The sequence below is a fragment of the Monopterus albus genome, unplaced genomic scaffold, assembly GCF_001952655.1.
Source record: "Monopterus albus unplaced genomic scaffold, M_albus_1.0 scaffold145.1, whole genome shotgun sequence".
Lineage (NCBI taxonomy): Eukaryota > Metazoa > Chordata > Actinopteri > Synbranchiformes > Synbranchidae > Monopterus > Monopterus albus.
This window is the reverse complement of record NW_018128025.1, coordinates 551208-565055: the sequence shown is the minus strand read 5'-3', so window position 1 is coordinate 565055 and position 13848 is coordinate 551208. Positions and strand designations below refer to the sequence as shown.

General features: G+C 39.9%; 1 protein-coding gene across 1 annotated transcript in view; it reads right to left on the bottom strand.

Annotated features, from left to right (window-relative positions):
* The window catches only part of foxp2 (forkhead box P2), a 111440-nt gene that overhangs the window by 10386 nt on the left and 87206 nt on the right, over nt 1–13848 (bottom strand). The window contains 8 exon segments of the mRNA XM_020614396.1: nt 45–111; nt 900–969; nt 1227–1348; nt 3754–3855; nt 4052–4128; nt 5019–5229; nt 9502–9585; nt 11441–11528. Coding sequence (XP_020470052.1) covers nt 45–111; nt 900–969; nt 1227–1348; nt 3754–3855; nt 4052–4128; nt 5019–5229; nt 9502–9585; nt 11441–11528 — 821 coding nt within the window.

Sequence of the window (13848 nt, the reverse complement as noted above, 5' to 3'; positions counted from 1 at the left end):
TGGGTCGCCGCCCAGCGGGCCGTGGCAGCTGCCTCCCATCGGGCCTGTGGCGCCGCTAGTCATGAGGCCGGGGGTCCCCAGCAAAGGCAGGGAGGTTTCTGCCAGTGCAGCCTGCAGAAGGAGAAGGACAGAAGGAACATTGGAGATATGAGTGTCACAGAAGAAGAATAAGAGCACATAACTACATTAAGTATAAAGGGAATGAGATGCATGGAGGGAAGAGGGCTGGAAAAAGAGGCAGGTGAGAGAACGATATTCAAACATTTAACACAATAATTACTAAAACACATTCTCTAAGTCTCAAGTTTTCCATTCTGTTGCAGGCTATTTTTCCTCCAGTGACACCTTGCTGACAACTACCTCCCCCCAGCTGCCATTCATATGCCCTTGTGTGGTGTGGCTATTAAAAAGTCCCCCAAAAACTTTACCTCCAAATAATAAAAACTCCTGACACTTTCGCCTGCTGCGCATTAAACTTATATACAGTGATTAAATTTTTAAAGTTTTGCCATGAGCACCTTGCCGGCGTACACTATGAAGCCAAATCATTTATGACAGCTTAGATAAATATTAATGCACATGCCCTTGCATTTGCACATGCTGCTATCAATCTAGGGTGGCTGCTACAGCTGAAAGAAGGGAAAAAGAATGAGTAGAAAGAGGGAGAGTTCCTTCCTGAATTGACCACAGGGTGGCCTTCTGAGTTCTGGAAGAAGAGAAGGTGTGAGAGGAGAGATGAGAAACATGCAATTAGAGAAAGAGGCCTGAGTTACACACAAAAAAAAAAAAAATTTAAACTTGCTTGGGACTATTAATATAGAGTCTCATTGTGCAGTCAGGTGCCTGATTCAGCCTGTCAGTCAAATAAACGGGCAGCTGGTGAGTTAGTTGGTTCATACCTGTAAGCTGGCGTTTAGTGCAGTTCCATAGCCAAGACTGGAGGGCAGGTTCTTGACAAGTGATGGGCTTCTGGATACATAAACAAACAAACAAATAAATAATTTATTGTAACTTGCCACGGACAGAAATTTATACTGAAAATATATCAAATATTAGCATAGACAGAACTAATGGCATAGAGAAAGAAGATGAGGGGAAAAAAAGAAGGGGGGGGGGGGGTAGAGGTGTGTTTCAGAGAAGACAGCAGAACCTTCTGATTTTCTGTGATCATGTAGATGTCATTGACCTTCAGATCTAGATCTAAGGAGAGGTGACAGAACTCCTACCCTGTGATCTTCTGCGACCTGCGTTTCTGGTACTCCACTTCATCTACTGTCCACACCGCCCCCTTCACATTCTCCACACGCACAAAGCACTTGTGCAGACTGAGGTTGTGGCGAACAGCGTTCTGCAGCGAGATGTGACACACAGGTCAGAGGGATGAGGTAAACTAAGTCATATTAATTTATTATCCAGCATGAAAAAAATGAAGGCTTGGAAATTGATATCTTTTTCGCATTTTGAAGAAATTCTTAACATTCATGCACCATTGATTTAATTAGTATAAAATTAGTGAGAACGAATGCTCTAGCAAGTCCTACATACAGTACATATCACTCAGAGTAAGCAGGCTAAAAGGAGGTAATCAGCATAGCGAATGGCTTATGGTGATGTCAGAAGTGGTAATGCTGGCCTTGATAATGGTGATGTCAGTAACCCTTTCTGCTCCAGAAAAGCATTATTTTTAATGGACACATCGTTTTAAAGATGACAGTGTTTAAAAAAAAAAAAAAAAAGAGTCATCAGGAGGATTAAGCTGAGCTACATGTGACATTTATGTCCAGATATTCTCAATTTGGTGTCACATCTGTTGAACGTGTGATTACAAGACAGTGATCTTTTTAATTAAATTAATTAACAAAGCTGTATTTAAATTAAAACAGGATGTATCTGTCGCACAATGAATCATTAAGGTGTTTTCATTAATTACTAAATAAGAACACCTATAGAAAAAGTCCTCTAATATTAATATGACCACAAGAACATAATTAAAACATGCATCAGACTCTACAAATAATAACCTTGGCTTTAATATCCCTGCCTCTCATATTTACCACCTCCCTTAGCTTGGTGTGTACCGCTCTTTCTAAAAGAAAAAGGTATTCAGAAAAAAAAAACAACTCATAAGCAGATCTTGCATCTGACCTGAAAATCCCAGGATTTGATTGATCTTAATGCCCATGGCTCTGAATATGATAATTTTAATATTAATGAGCAAATGAGCAGTTTTATTATGCATGCTATATAGTTAGAACTAATAAGCTTCTGGGTGAGAGAAAAAGAGAAAGAGGGAAGTGGGGTGGGGGTGTGGATCCCTCTTTTGAGCTGATGAGACCAAGCCGAGATATTAAACTACGTTTCATTTCTTTCTTTCTCTTCTACTTCTTTTTTTTTTTTTTAAACAAATTCCCTATGTTAATCAAATGACAAGCCCATTGCTGATCATTCAACTAATGCTTACAAAGGGAACTGTGGCGCTGAAGATGTAAATAGATCACCTTGGCAGACACTGAGACAAAATACTGTATTTCTAATGTCATTGTGGTATCTTTCCTATTGTAACACAGAAACAGAAGAAGACCAAGAAAGAAAAAGGATCATTTAAAAGGTACAGATGCAGGTAGTTGTGTTATTTTGTGAGCAAATAATACTGCTACAAAACCTCTGAGAACATACTGTACAGTATCATAACATTATCAACAAGCAAAACATGGCGTGTACTATACCTAACAAACTGGAAAAGGGCACTGATCTTTTTGCATGCTTTCATGAATTGGTGATCATGTGCTCATTTGCATCCCAAATCCAAATTAATTCACTTTGCTAAATCTAGTGCTGTGCCATGTCTTGCATGCTGATAAGTGGCTGTTCGAGCTTTCCCTCCAGTCCTCTGTACAGCCACAAAGGCTAAAGGTGGCTAACAAATGCCATGTAGGGGCTACAGGATAAAACACTTAAGACACTGACACCCAGTGAGGCTTTCTTTATCAGCAGGCAGACACGCTTCTGGTGAAAATGTGCTGCAGGAAAGGCATTTTTTACCATCTTTGTGAAGGCAGACAAGACAATAAAGTTGTAGGGACAGATATACAAATGGGGCCTTTTGTGTGGGTAAATAAAGTGTGCTCCCTTCATGACAGGCCAATTCTCACTTTACTCCCAGCTTTAGTTCCACATGAACACACCCTTAACCCCTCTCTTAGAAAGAGTTATGTGTTTGTGCGTGTACATGTGAGCTCCTGTGTGCATGAATTGTTGGCTTACCCCCTTCACATGGCTGAGAGCTGGTTAATACGCAAACAGCCATCTTTTTTCTTAATTAACCAATGATATGCAAGAGAAGGTGGTTTCAGAAGAAGGAGGAGGGGTGTCTCTCAACAAAAGGTGCTGATGATGGAGTGGCTGCTGTATAATTAGTGCGTCAGAGCCCTCTCCTCTCTACACCAAGCCTCCGCTATTAATTGCACCAAATTGGGAAACGATATCTGAGGCAGAATAATTCTTTCAGCTGTCATTTCCAAATAGAAAAGGTGGCACAGCGGAAAAAATAAATAAAAGACAGAATGGTCTCTATTCAAGAGAACAGTTAGAAAGAAGTAGTAGAGTACTAATCACTTGGTGCTAAATGAATATATGCTTTCTCAAGGCTTTGTTTTTGACTTCGGTGAGAGGATGGAGAAGTCTTTTATGTAAGAGGAGTGAAAGGGCGCAGCAAAGTGGAGGTGTTGCAGGGTGAGCATTCATCAAGGTTACCTTCCAAGTTGCAGCGTTGCGTCTGAAGTAGGCGAACGTGCGTGTGAACCAGCTGTAGATTTCATTAAGCGTTAACTGCATGTCAGCAGAGTCCATGATAGCCTGAATTGAGATGACATCAAATAATGGTTTACTAACGAGACCACGTAAGTGGCACACACACACACACACACACACACACACACACACACACACACACACACACCAGTGGAATGAGAGAGGGGAGAGAGAGCTGCCACAATTCATGCCGCAATTAAGTTTAATCTAATCAGGCAAAGTTAATTTATTTCCTACTCACCTGTCTTATGAGGGTTGCATAAGTAAATGGCGGTCTGACATCTGCGTTCTTATAAAACTCGTAGTTTGGGGCAATCTCTGGAAAAATAAATACTGTGTCACCACCTGAAATAATTGGTAAATTTTATTCCTTTAGGTATTGAATTTACTCAAGGTTTCAACAAATTAAAAAGGGGGAGAGAGAAAGGGGAGAGGGGGGAGAAAAAGAGAGCGGGGTGGGGTTAAAGGGGGCACATCAAATCAGCATTTTCCATGTCTAACAAAATGCATTTTTAATTAATCTCTCTCATGAGAGATCTTAAATACTAATACATCTATAAAATGAGATCCATGTAGTTAGTTAGGGTGAAGTTGAATAATTTATGTCTTCACACTAAACACAGAGAGTAAATATAAACATCAAAGATGGACTATTTAAAATTCAAAGCTTAAAACATGGAATGTCTTAATGTAATAAATATTGTATTTTTTCACTATTATTTGAACTTAATTAACATTCATGTAATATTTATGCACAGAGGAAGTTCTTGTCTATTTACACATAACGTGATTAAACCCAGGCTTGCTTTTATAAACTCACTAGACATCTCATATTGGTAAGACCAACAAGCGTCTGTGGTTGTGTGAGTTTATGTCACTACATGTATGCACTTTGGGTATGAGTGTGTGTGTACTTTCATGTCTGTGTGTGTTAAAATTAAGTACTAGAACACTGTTAATGGTTGAGAACTATTAATAGTGCAGTGCTCAGGGTTGAGGCTTCACATGTAATTTGTAAGTTCAACATTAAATTTAAATAGAAATTTGGGTTAAATGAAGAAAGTTAAATTGAAGTTAAAATGAATTTTCCTCAAGATCCAAAAATTAAGCACTTTATTTTGTCTAAGTATTTACCTGATTCAGATTTGCTTCAAAGTAAATTGTCTGCAGTGTCTGTGTTATGTGCAGTGCTGAGTAGTTGGTCCTACCTGACGACAGAGGCATGGAGTATTTGTCCGAGTGGCGTCTGCGCATGGCTCCCATGCTGGGGACATTTGCTCCTCCCAGTACCGATGGCACTTGGGGCATGGCAGCCATGGGTGTGATAGGTGCTGTGGGCGTGGTAGGTGTCTGAGGTAAGTTGGGGGGCGATGCTGAAGGTAAGTTCTTGGACATGGTGACGCTGGACACCAAGTTGAGCTGGGGTGGAGGGAGACACAGTGTGGGGGGTTGAGAGTAGGAAAGAGAGAGATACCAGTAGCGGGCACAGGGAGGGAGAAAGCAGGAGGAAAGCGCTAGTTTGTGGTTTCTCTGACAGAGCTGAGTGTCTGCTTTCCTCCTTGCTAACACAGCTGTGTTTCCACTAACAAGGTTCGTGGAGAGGAGCCAGCCCATCTCCACTAATTACAGCCACCAAATTGTATTAAAAGAATTCTAATTAGAGCATGCTGTTCAAGATTATCCAACAATCAGCCTCTGTGTTATCCTGGCCCCATCTCTCTTTATCTCTCTATTTATCACTCCCTCATTCCTGCCCCCACTACATCCACACGTAGTCATTTCACACTGAAGCAATGAGTCAGTGAAGCCTTGTTTGCTGTTGGTGTGAACTGGTAGACAGGGGCTATCTGACCCTAGTCCAAAATCACAACCCTACTCATGACGCTCTTGTTTCATTTTGGTATGAAAGGTTGAAACTATGTTACTATAGTGACTGTAGGATTATTATAGTGATCCTGTTGTCGCAGATATTGGCAGCAACTCCAAGCCATCTCAGACAGAAAACAAACAAACTGCTATTAAAAATGGAATGAGTGAGATTAAAATAAGCCCATTAGATAAACCCAGTTGACCAACCATTCACATAAGACTAATACTGATCATGGATAAATACCAGGTCATTACTGTCCATAAAAAAACAAAAACAAAAACAAACAAAAAACACAACAACAACAAAAGACCCCAGCTGCTACATCTATAAATTTTATCATAGTATTGTGCTGGCATGGATGATCTAACATTATCCAAAAAATCTGATTTCATAATTTGGTTGCCATTGTTTGCTTTGCTTTATATACATGTTTAAATGATTTCATGATTTAAAAGAATGTATGGCTCAGAAGGCTTAATAATCAAGACAAATATGTACTGCAACAGAGTTGCTACACGTTAAAATTACACTATATTAACACTAAAGTAACCCCATAGTTACCTTAGCAACCCATGGTCACCATTTTATATCAAATACCTGCAGCTTTTCAGCCATATGAAATGTACATAATGGTCAACTTTCACTTTTGCTCATTCACACCAACCAGCACAATTACATGGGTCACAAGCTGACATCAGTGTGACTGGTTAGGGCAGCCAGATATGCAAAAGGTCACTGTAAATAATTACCAATGCCAACTCATTACCTGCACATTTAAAGCAAGTACTTTTTTTGTTATACTAAAAGGCTGAGTCTAAACAGACTGTAGCCTGAACAACTTTGTGGATGGACACTTCATCAAATCATGTATCATCAAATCGACAGCATACCTGGAAGTCATTCTTGCTCCTGCTGAGATTACAGAAATAGTAGATTTACTGCCCCTAATCCAGTGAGATGTCCAGTGATGAAGTATAAAGAGTTCATATTCTTTCTCAGAGTAAAGTTGAAAAGACAATTCAAGTGCAAAAACCTCTGCTTGGACTGCTATGGTGACTCCAAACACACTCACATTCAGTCTGTCCTCATCTCCTCCGCTCCTTCAACATTAAGGACCACAGAGTGTAAGTTACCTCTGGCGCGAATACCAACTGTGCTCATTAATTGTCCATCTTTTACACTGCTTTTACATTTGCTTCCCAAATCTCATGTGAGAGGCTCTAAATGACTGGATATTTCCTAACTGACCTTTTAGTCTCTGCACTAATTTAGTTGGAATGGTAATAATATTGTTACATATTCAAACCAAATTGCTTTAATTGTGAGCCTACAAGTGGAATGCATCCGTTGTGAGAGTCTGAATTAAAACTGACTTTAAAGATGGAAGGGAATAGGGGCCTGAAGGCAGTGAGAGATGGAGGAGTGAGGGTGAGGAAGAGGTATCAGTGCTCTTTTCTGGCAGGTGTTGATAAATACAATAAAATGTCAAGTTTGAGAGACTCTGGTGGATGTAGTAGAGAGTTTCAGATTATAATAGTATGCTCACTTACAGTAGCTGTAATGAGCTGCTACAGTTATGGACTGGCACAAGGGCTGGGTGCAAAGAGAGGCCTCTGCTGAGTGCAGTGAGTGAGGATGAGAGTTGGTGAGGGTTATAGAAAGTGTATACAGTATATATCTGTATGCACTTCTATATATCACTATATACAGCTAATACTCAGAATTAGTGTATACACCCCAAAAATATACAGCGAATTAAACTATGTACTATTTATTACATTTAAAGTGTTCCCTGCAGTATTGTTTTGAAAGAAACACCACTAAGAATGCACTTGACTACTACAATCCAAATATTAATTCACTTTCCCTAACAGTCATCATTGTCTGAAATGTGCAAATCTCCATGTAATTCACAGAGGATGAGGTCATGACAGTGCGTGTGTTTATCTCAAATGCTTGTTTAGACTCTGCGTCCTGCCACATGAACCCAAACCAGACACTGAACTGCGTAATACCAAATTAAGTCTCTATAAAGGGAGAATCTTGCTAAATGGTGTATGGCAGAAAACACCTCTAAATATGCTAACTAAATTCCTCGTGTGTTCAACACACCTGGCCAATAAAACAGATTCAGATTCTGAAATTCAAAATAGATGCCTTCATGTGCGTGTATGGGCATGTATATTTATGATGTTAAAATATAATTTCTTGTCCTTTTTGGTGCCTCTTCACCCAGCAACAAACGTAACATGTTTGAGGGCATGCAATCCCATTTTGGTAAGATAGAACTGATTACAGTTAAAACGAATGGAGGTGAGAGAGGGGAGTTTGTCACCTCTCGCTCACCTGAATACACACACAAGAATAGAGAGAGCGAGAGACCTTATTATTCAGAACTTGGAGCCTTGCTAACTTTGATTCTCATCCATCCATGGCATGGCCAAAAGGTAGCATTTAATGAAGTGCAATTTGAAAAATAAATGGGGTCATACTGAAGATGGTGCCTAGTGTCTTGTATTCATCCAGCACTGATTGTTCATGGGCTTCAGTAGCCCCTGATAGGCTGATAGGCTAACACTGAGTATTCATATACTGTATATCAAATACCTGGGCTTTTCTTGTTTTTGCTGCACCTGTGATTCCACTGAGTGTAAATCAAATCAGTCATTTGAAATCTCCCAACAATCTCTCCTTTGTTACATCCTAACTTTTGGATAGAAAGTTACACACACATGTACATGCCACTCTTCACACCAAATCTTCATCTTACCTCCCCCGAAAAACCAAGGGGGAAGCCTTAAAACTGAGTACTAAACTGTTCGTTTAAGAATTCTGTCTGAATTGCCCCCACCATCAAATGCAATTATGTGCTCTTTCAAGTGTACCTTATGTAATGCAGTACTTCAATTAGCATCATTCATTCATATTCTGGCATGGATTATAGGCTGGAAATTCTTTATTGGATGGGATGGAACCAAGCTGCTGGAGTTTTGAACATTAAAAAAGGCTAAAGAGAGAGAGAGAGAGAGAGAGAATGAAAAGGGAGTTTGATTCCTGATGGAATTATGGGATAATTATGCCATCTTGTGATTATCTACATTCTTTGATAAGAGGTGATAAAGAAAATTATTCCACTGAAAGTAGGCACTTACTACACAGCAGAAACATGCTAACAATGTTTTGCTCTCAAACATTTCAAAATGTCTAAAATTGGAAAAAAAATATGTTTGCAAAAATGTGTCATCTTAATATTACATTCAAATACCAGTTGGGAGAAATGCATTTATAATCATTCAATCTAAAAGTAAAAGGCAAGAGAAAGAAAATCTAGAATGACATCGTTTTGCTTCTTCAATGACCTCTTTCACAGTTTTTGAATTTTTTTCTGTAACCTATTTCAGCAGCACTGTGGGTATTTATGTCAACCATCTTCAGCACTCAGCTGTAATTTTCAGGTGTTTGTTGTTAAAATGACATATCTTCTCTTCTTTCATTCCACTTTTGAGTGCTACTGCTGCCACTGTGCCAAACAGTCATCAGTGGCCAACAAGTTGTTTTGGCTATTATATCTATCACAAAGAAATGACCAGGCATTTTAGCAAAGGACTCCACCGCTGTGCCATCTAATACACTTCCAAACTCTATTGTCCTCTCATAATATCTGATAAGAGGCAGATGTAACTCGGTATTACAAATCCCATTCCCCATTTCATCTTCCATCAGTCACTTGCACAACTGCCAGGTGGTTAACGGTTCATTTTCTGTGTTGGGGGGAGTGTCATTCAAGTCTGTTTATGGTAGCCAGAGCAATATGCACTCACTGGTTTGGGAGATGACTTGGATTCTGAGGGCCGCATGTGCAAGTGGGTCATCATTGCCTGAAGACGCTCACGTTCTTTAGAAAGCTGTTAGGACAGAAGAAGAAGAGAGTACATTAGAGCAGATTAGAGAACAGAAGACGAATGGATAAGAGAGTGAAAAATAAAGAATATGGCACATGAGATTGGGGTGCCTGAGTGAAAAGCATAAAAGAAAGAAAAAACACAAGAAAGAAAAAAAAATGTTTGATAGATACTAAGTGAGAAAGAGACAACAGCCCTGCTTGGGATGTAAGGAGAACACGAGAGAATCGGGGAGAAGAGGCGAGAGGGTGCAGGCAGGTCAGGCAAAACAAATAACATTTCATCTTTTTGTCAATACCAGAATTTAGGTCAGCAAAGCTCTGACAGTAACAAGCTAGTTGAGCCATAAATTATGTGATCCTGAGTGTCTGCTCAAAGTCCGGTGGACACTGTTAGGGGGATGGAGCGCAGCCAGCTGCTGCTGGGAGGTGAAGGGGTCTTGCAAACAGGGTGGCAGGCAGCCACGCCTCCCTGGTCCAGTTAGTGGGCCCAGCCATCGCCTATCATCAATCTAATTCACAGCGAGTGACAGGGACTGGACCGTGTGAAAAGCTCGTGATCCCCCACCCCAAACAATATGCACACACACAAGAACCAAACACAGAGAAGCAGACAAGCAAGTATGTGTGCACACACAGAGCTGCACACAAACACAGAGCTGGACCTCGTTACTAGTGACGGCTCTCATGGAAAAACAAGGCAGAAAGGGATGGAGGGTGGAATAAATGAAAGAAAGGGAGAGAAGAGAAAAGACAGGGAAGATAACACAGGTGCATCACTGTAACTGATAATAGTGTAAAGAGTAAGTTTCAGTAGCTTAGTGTTGCAATGAAAAACAAAAAAAAAAAAGGAATAAAAGTAAATCAATTACTTGCATCCTTTTTGTCTATGTTTTTTATTTTTTAGAAGTTAATTACTTTTAAAAAACCCTAACAGTTAAATACAAACTGTTTATTGGACCAGAAAATAACTGTATGGGAGGACACGCTTGGCTTCAAGCAGGCTTTCAGGAGAGAAAAGGACAAGAGAGGGTGAAAACACAAATTACAGCTGCATCTCCTTCTACAGCTTATGAAACTTGTGGCATCATATTCCTAATATTTCTAGGAAATCTTGAATCTTGAAAGTTGGTTCCATTTTACAAAAAATGTCTTTAAATGTTGAGGGGACCTGGTCAGCTCTGACCCAAAATATGCAAGGGTATGGTTTCAACTAGAAGATTGAAGATTTCCAGGTGGCACTTTGTTTGAGCCTAGTTTAAAATATACATATCCATTTGATTCTAAAGGAAGAGAAGCAGTTGTTGGCAGTGCTGAGTAATAATGTCGCTCAATCAGTGCTCTCATTATCTAGCCAGCGTGACTTCTTAATAAGGTCACGCTCCACCTACTGAAAATAGTTCCCTCCTTTTGAGCTTTCTTCAGGTGCAAAGTGCAGTTAATTAACACAGCAGACTGGCAGAGATGCGCTCACTATTAATTGGAAAGAAAAAGAGGGGGGGAAAGAAAGCAGAGAAAATAAAGCGCCTGCTTAATTCAATTAAAACAACCATAATGGCTTTCGTCGTAAGGCCTGAGGATTCCTTTGTTTAGTGGCTTTGTTGAATTCACTAGGTCCTGCTTGAATAAAACAGACCACAGTATGGCCTTTCCTTCACTCACACAACTTTCAAAATATAAAGTTCTGAATGGATGATTGTTAACTTAGTTCAGACATAAGTTCAAATGGTACAATGTAACAATGGTAAAAAAAAAAAACCCAAAACAAACAAACAAACAAGAAAAAACATTACAAATAGCTTTCTTCCAACTCTGTACTGAGGTGGGTTTGGTTCTTTATTACCTGAAAGAAAACTTACCTGTATTTCCAGCTGCTGTACGACTTGCATCTGGACTCTACACTGGGCTGTGCTGCGATCATCAAGGGCATGTTCACTGTTTAGATGCCTGGAGGTGAAGGGATGGACAGAGAGAGAGAGAGAGGTTACGCACCAACTTTAAAATCTATCAAATATATCAAAGCTAGTCATTTCTATTCATTTTCACTATGATCAGAATTGTGGAGGATGATAATTACACTATCAACTTCATCACTGTTATGCTTTGATGATACAGTTTCTATACTGAGACAGTTATCTATAAGATCCTGTTAGGAACCATTGTTACATTCTAAAATTAGGTAATCAGAAATAACATGACAGCCATATTTAACATGACAATAGACCTGCACCAGTTCAGATGGCTTCAGTGCCACCCTAAGTGCTGCTTTCTACAGATAATAAAAGATGCTAGCACAGCAGAACGGCTTTGTCTCCTTCGTTTATCGAAAACAATACACACAATTTAACACCAGCAACATTTGACACACAAAAGCAGCTCTTCAACTGAAGGTGCATTATCCAGCAGCAGACATATTAAATGTATCTGGTGTGTTTGCCTCATTAGAAGAAAAAGGCAGCGAGACAGCCATAACAGTCAATGAGGGTTTTTGTCTTGATTGGATTTCGTCTGTAGGACACAAAAGAGCCTCACCATTAAGATAGACCTTTATTCCCGGTAAAGCACACATACACAAATACACACACAAACACAGTACACAAATATAGGGTGAAAAGGGCGTTCTAAAGTGTTGTGATGCTGGGTAATGAGCCTCTATCTAAATGATCATTGGTGACAAACTCACAAAGCAAGCTTTGAGGAGGCATGCTTATGAAATGCCAGAGCTGCCACTTTATCTCTAGTAATTATAGGTTAGCTTGCAGACCCTTCAATGATCATTTACAGCACAGCCTCCAGTGCATTAGAGGGAGTACAAAATCTCTCTCTCTCTGGCTTTCATTTATCTAAGAACACACACACGCTCGCTTACATTATCATGAACTTGCACAAACACTCATTGGCACACAAAAAATATGCACAAACACATTGAAAAACACACTCCCAACACATATTCATCTATTCTTTTCCAAACCCCTCCTTTCTTGTTTATCTGCAGTGTGGAAAACAAGACAACTCATTGAGCTGGTGTCTTTTGGCCTGCCAATCAAAAGCTGAATAGAATATTTGTAATCACAGTAGCTCTGTACCTTTCAATTGCCCGGCACACGTTTAAAACCATTCCATCTCATCACTGTTTGCACTTTTCTAATCATTTCAAGACTAATGCTCAGGATTTTTTCATTATAAATCAAGAACAATTTTTTTAAAAAGAGACAAGGGGAGTTTGGTCGATGAGGGATAGTGGCAGAGAGGGGAGGGACAAACTGGTGGATTTGTCCAGCCTTGTGCCTAATTGCTGTTTCAGAATGCGCATGCAAAAAGGGGGCATTTCATTAATCATTTAATCACGTCCCTCGCAGGATGAGGGAACTAATGTTGCAAATACCCTTTTCATTTCACTGCCCATAATGCTATCATATGCACTTGATGTATGGTGTGTGTCATGAATTACAGATGCTCCAAAAGCACAGTGCAGGCTGCTCGATGTCCCTGAAGATACCTCATTACAAAAAAAAAAAAGGGGGAAAATGTAATATTAAATTTGCTCATCGACAAGCAGATTGTTTTCTTTCTATTTTGTTGATGTGTGTGTGTGTGTGTGTGTGTGTGTGAAGGCCTCTCGATAGTCCTCCAGCCAGTAATTTTCCTACACACACCTTCCATTGCTGGCCAGTTAGCAAGGCGATTACAGGCAGATTACTACATGCATTTATGAAATATTTAAATGGCAGCATGTCCTAGTGTGCATTAATAATGCCACAGAAAGACAGAAAGGGGAGGAGGGGGCAGACACAGAGAGGAAGACAGAAAACAATAATGAAAAAACAAGATGTGGGTAAAAAGGTACTGTCAATGTATTTCTTTCCTCTCTGACCTATAAACATTACACAAAAAGTCCCTTTAGCCTTATTTTATTTCCTTCCAAACCCTTTAGATCTATGTTTTTACTCGTGAGAAAGTTGCCATTACACTGATTGATTGCCTGTAATTGTCCGGGTGTAGCCATTTAAATTTAGAGGTGGAGGAGACATGTTTAACTTCTAGAGCTGGCTGGTTACTGTTTGTGTTTACTGTTCATGTCTCACTGTAGAGGAACATTGATTTCTGCCTGGAAGAGGGAATTACCCAGGTGACTAAGGCCATGAGGACAGGAAAGAAAGGATCATGAAGGCGTTTGAGAGATGTAGCAAAGGTATAGAAGTCAAAGTAAATAACAGCAAACAAAGAGATAGATAAATGGAGATGGGGGGGGGGGGGGGGGGGGGGT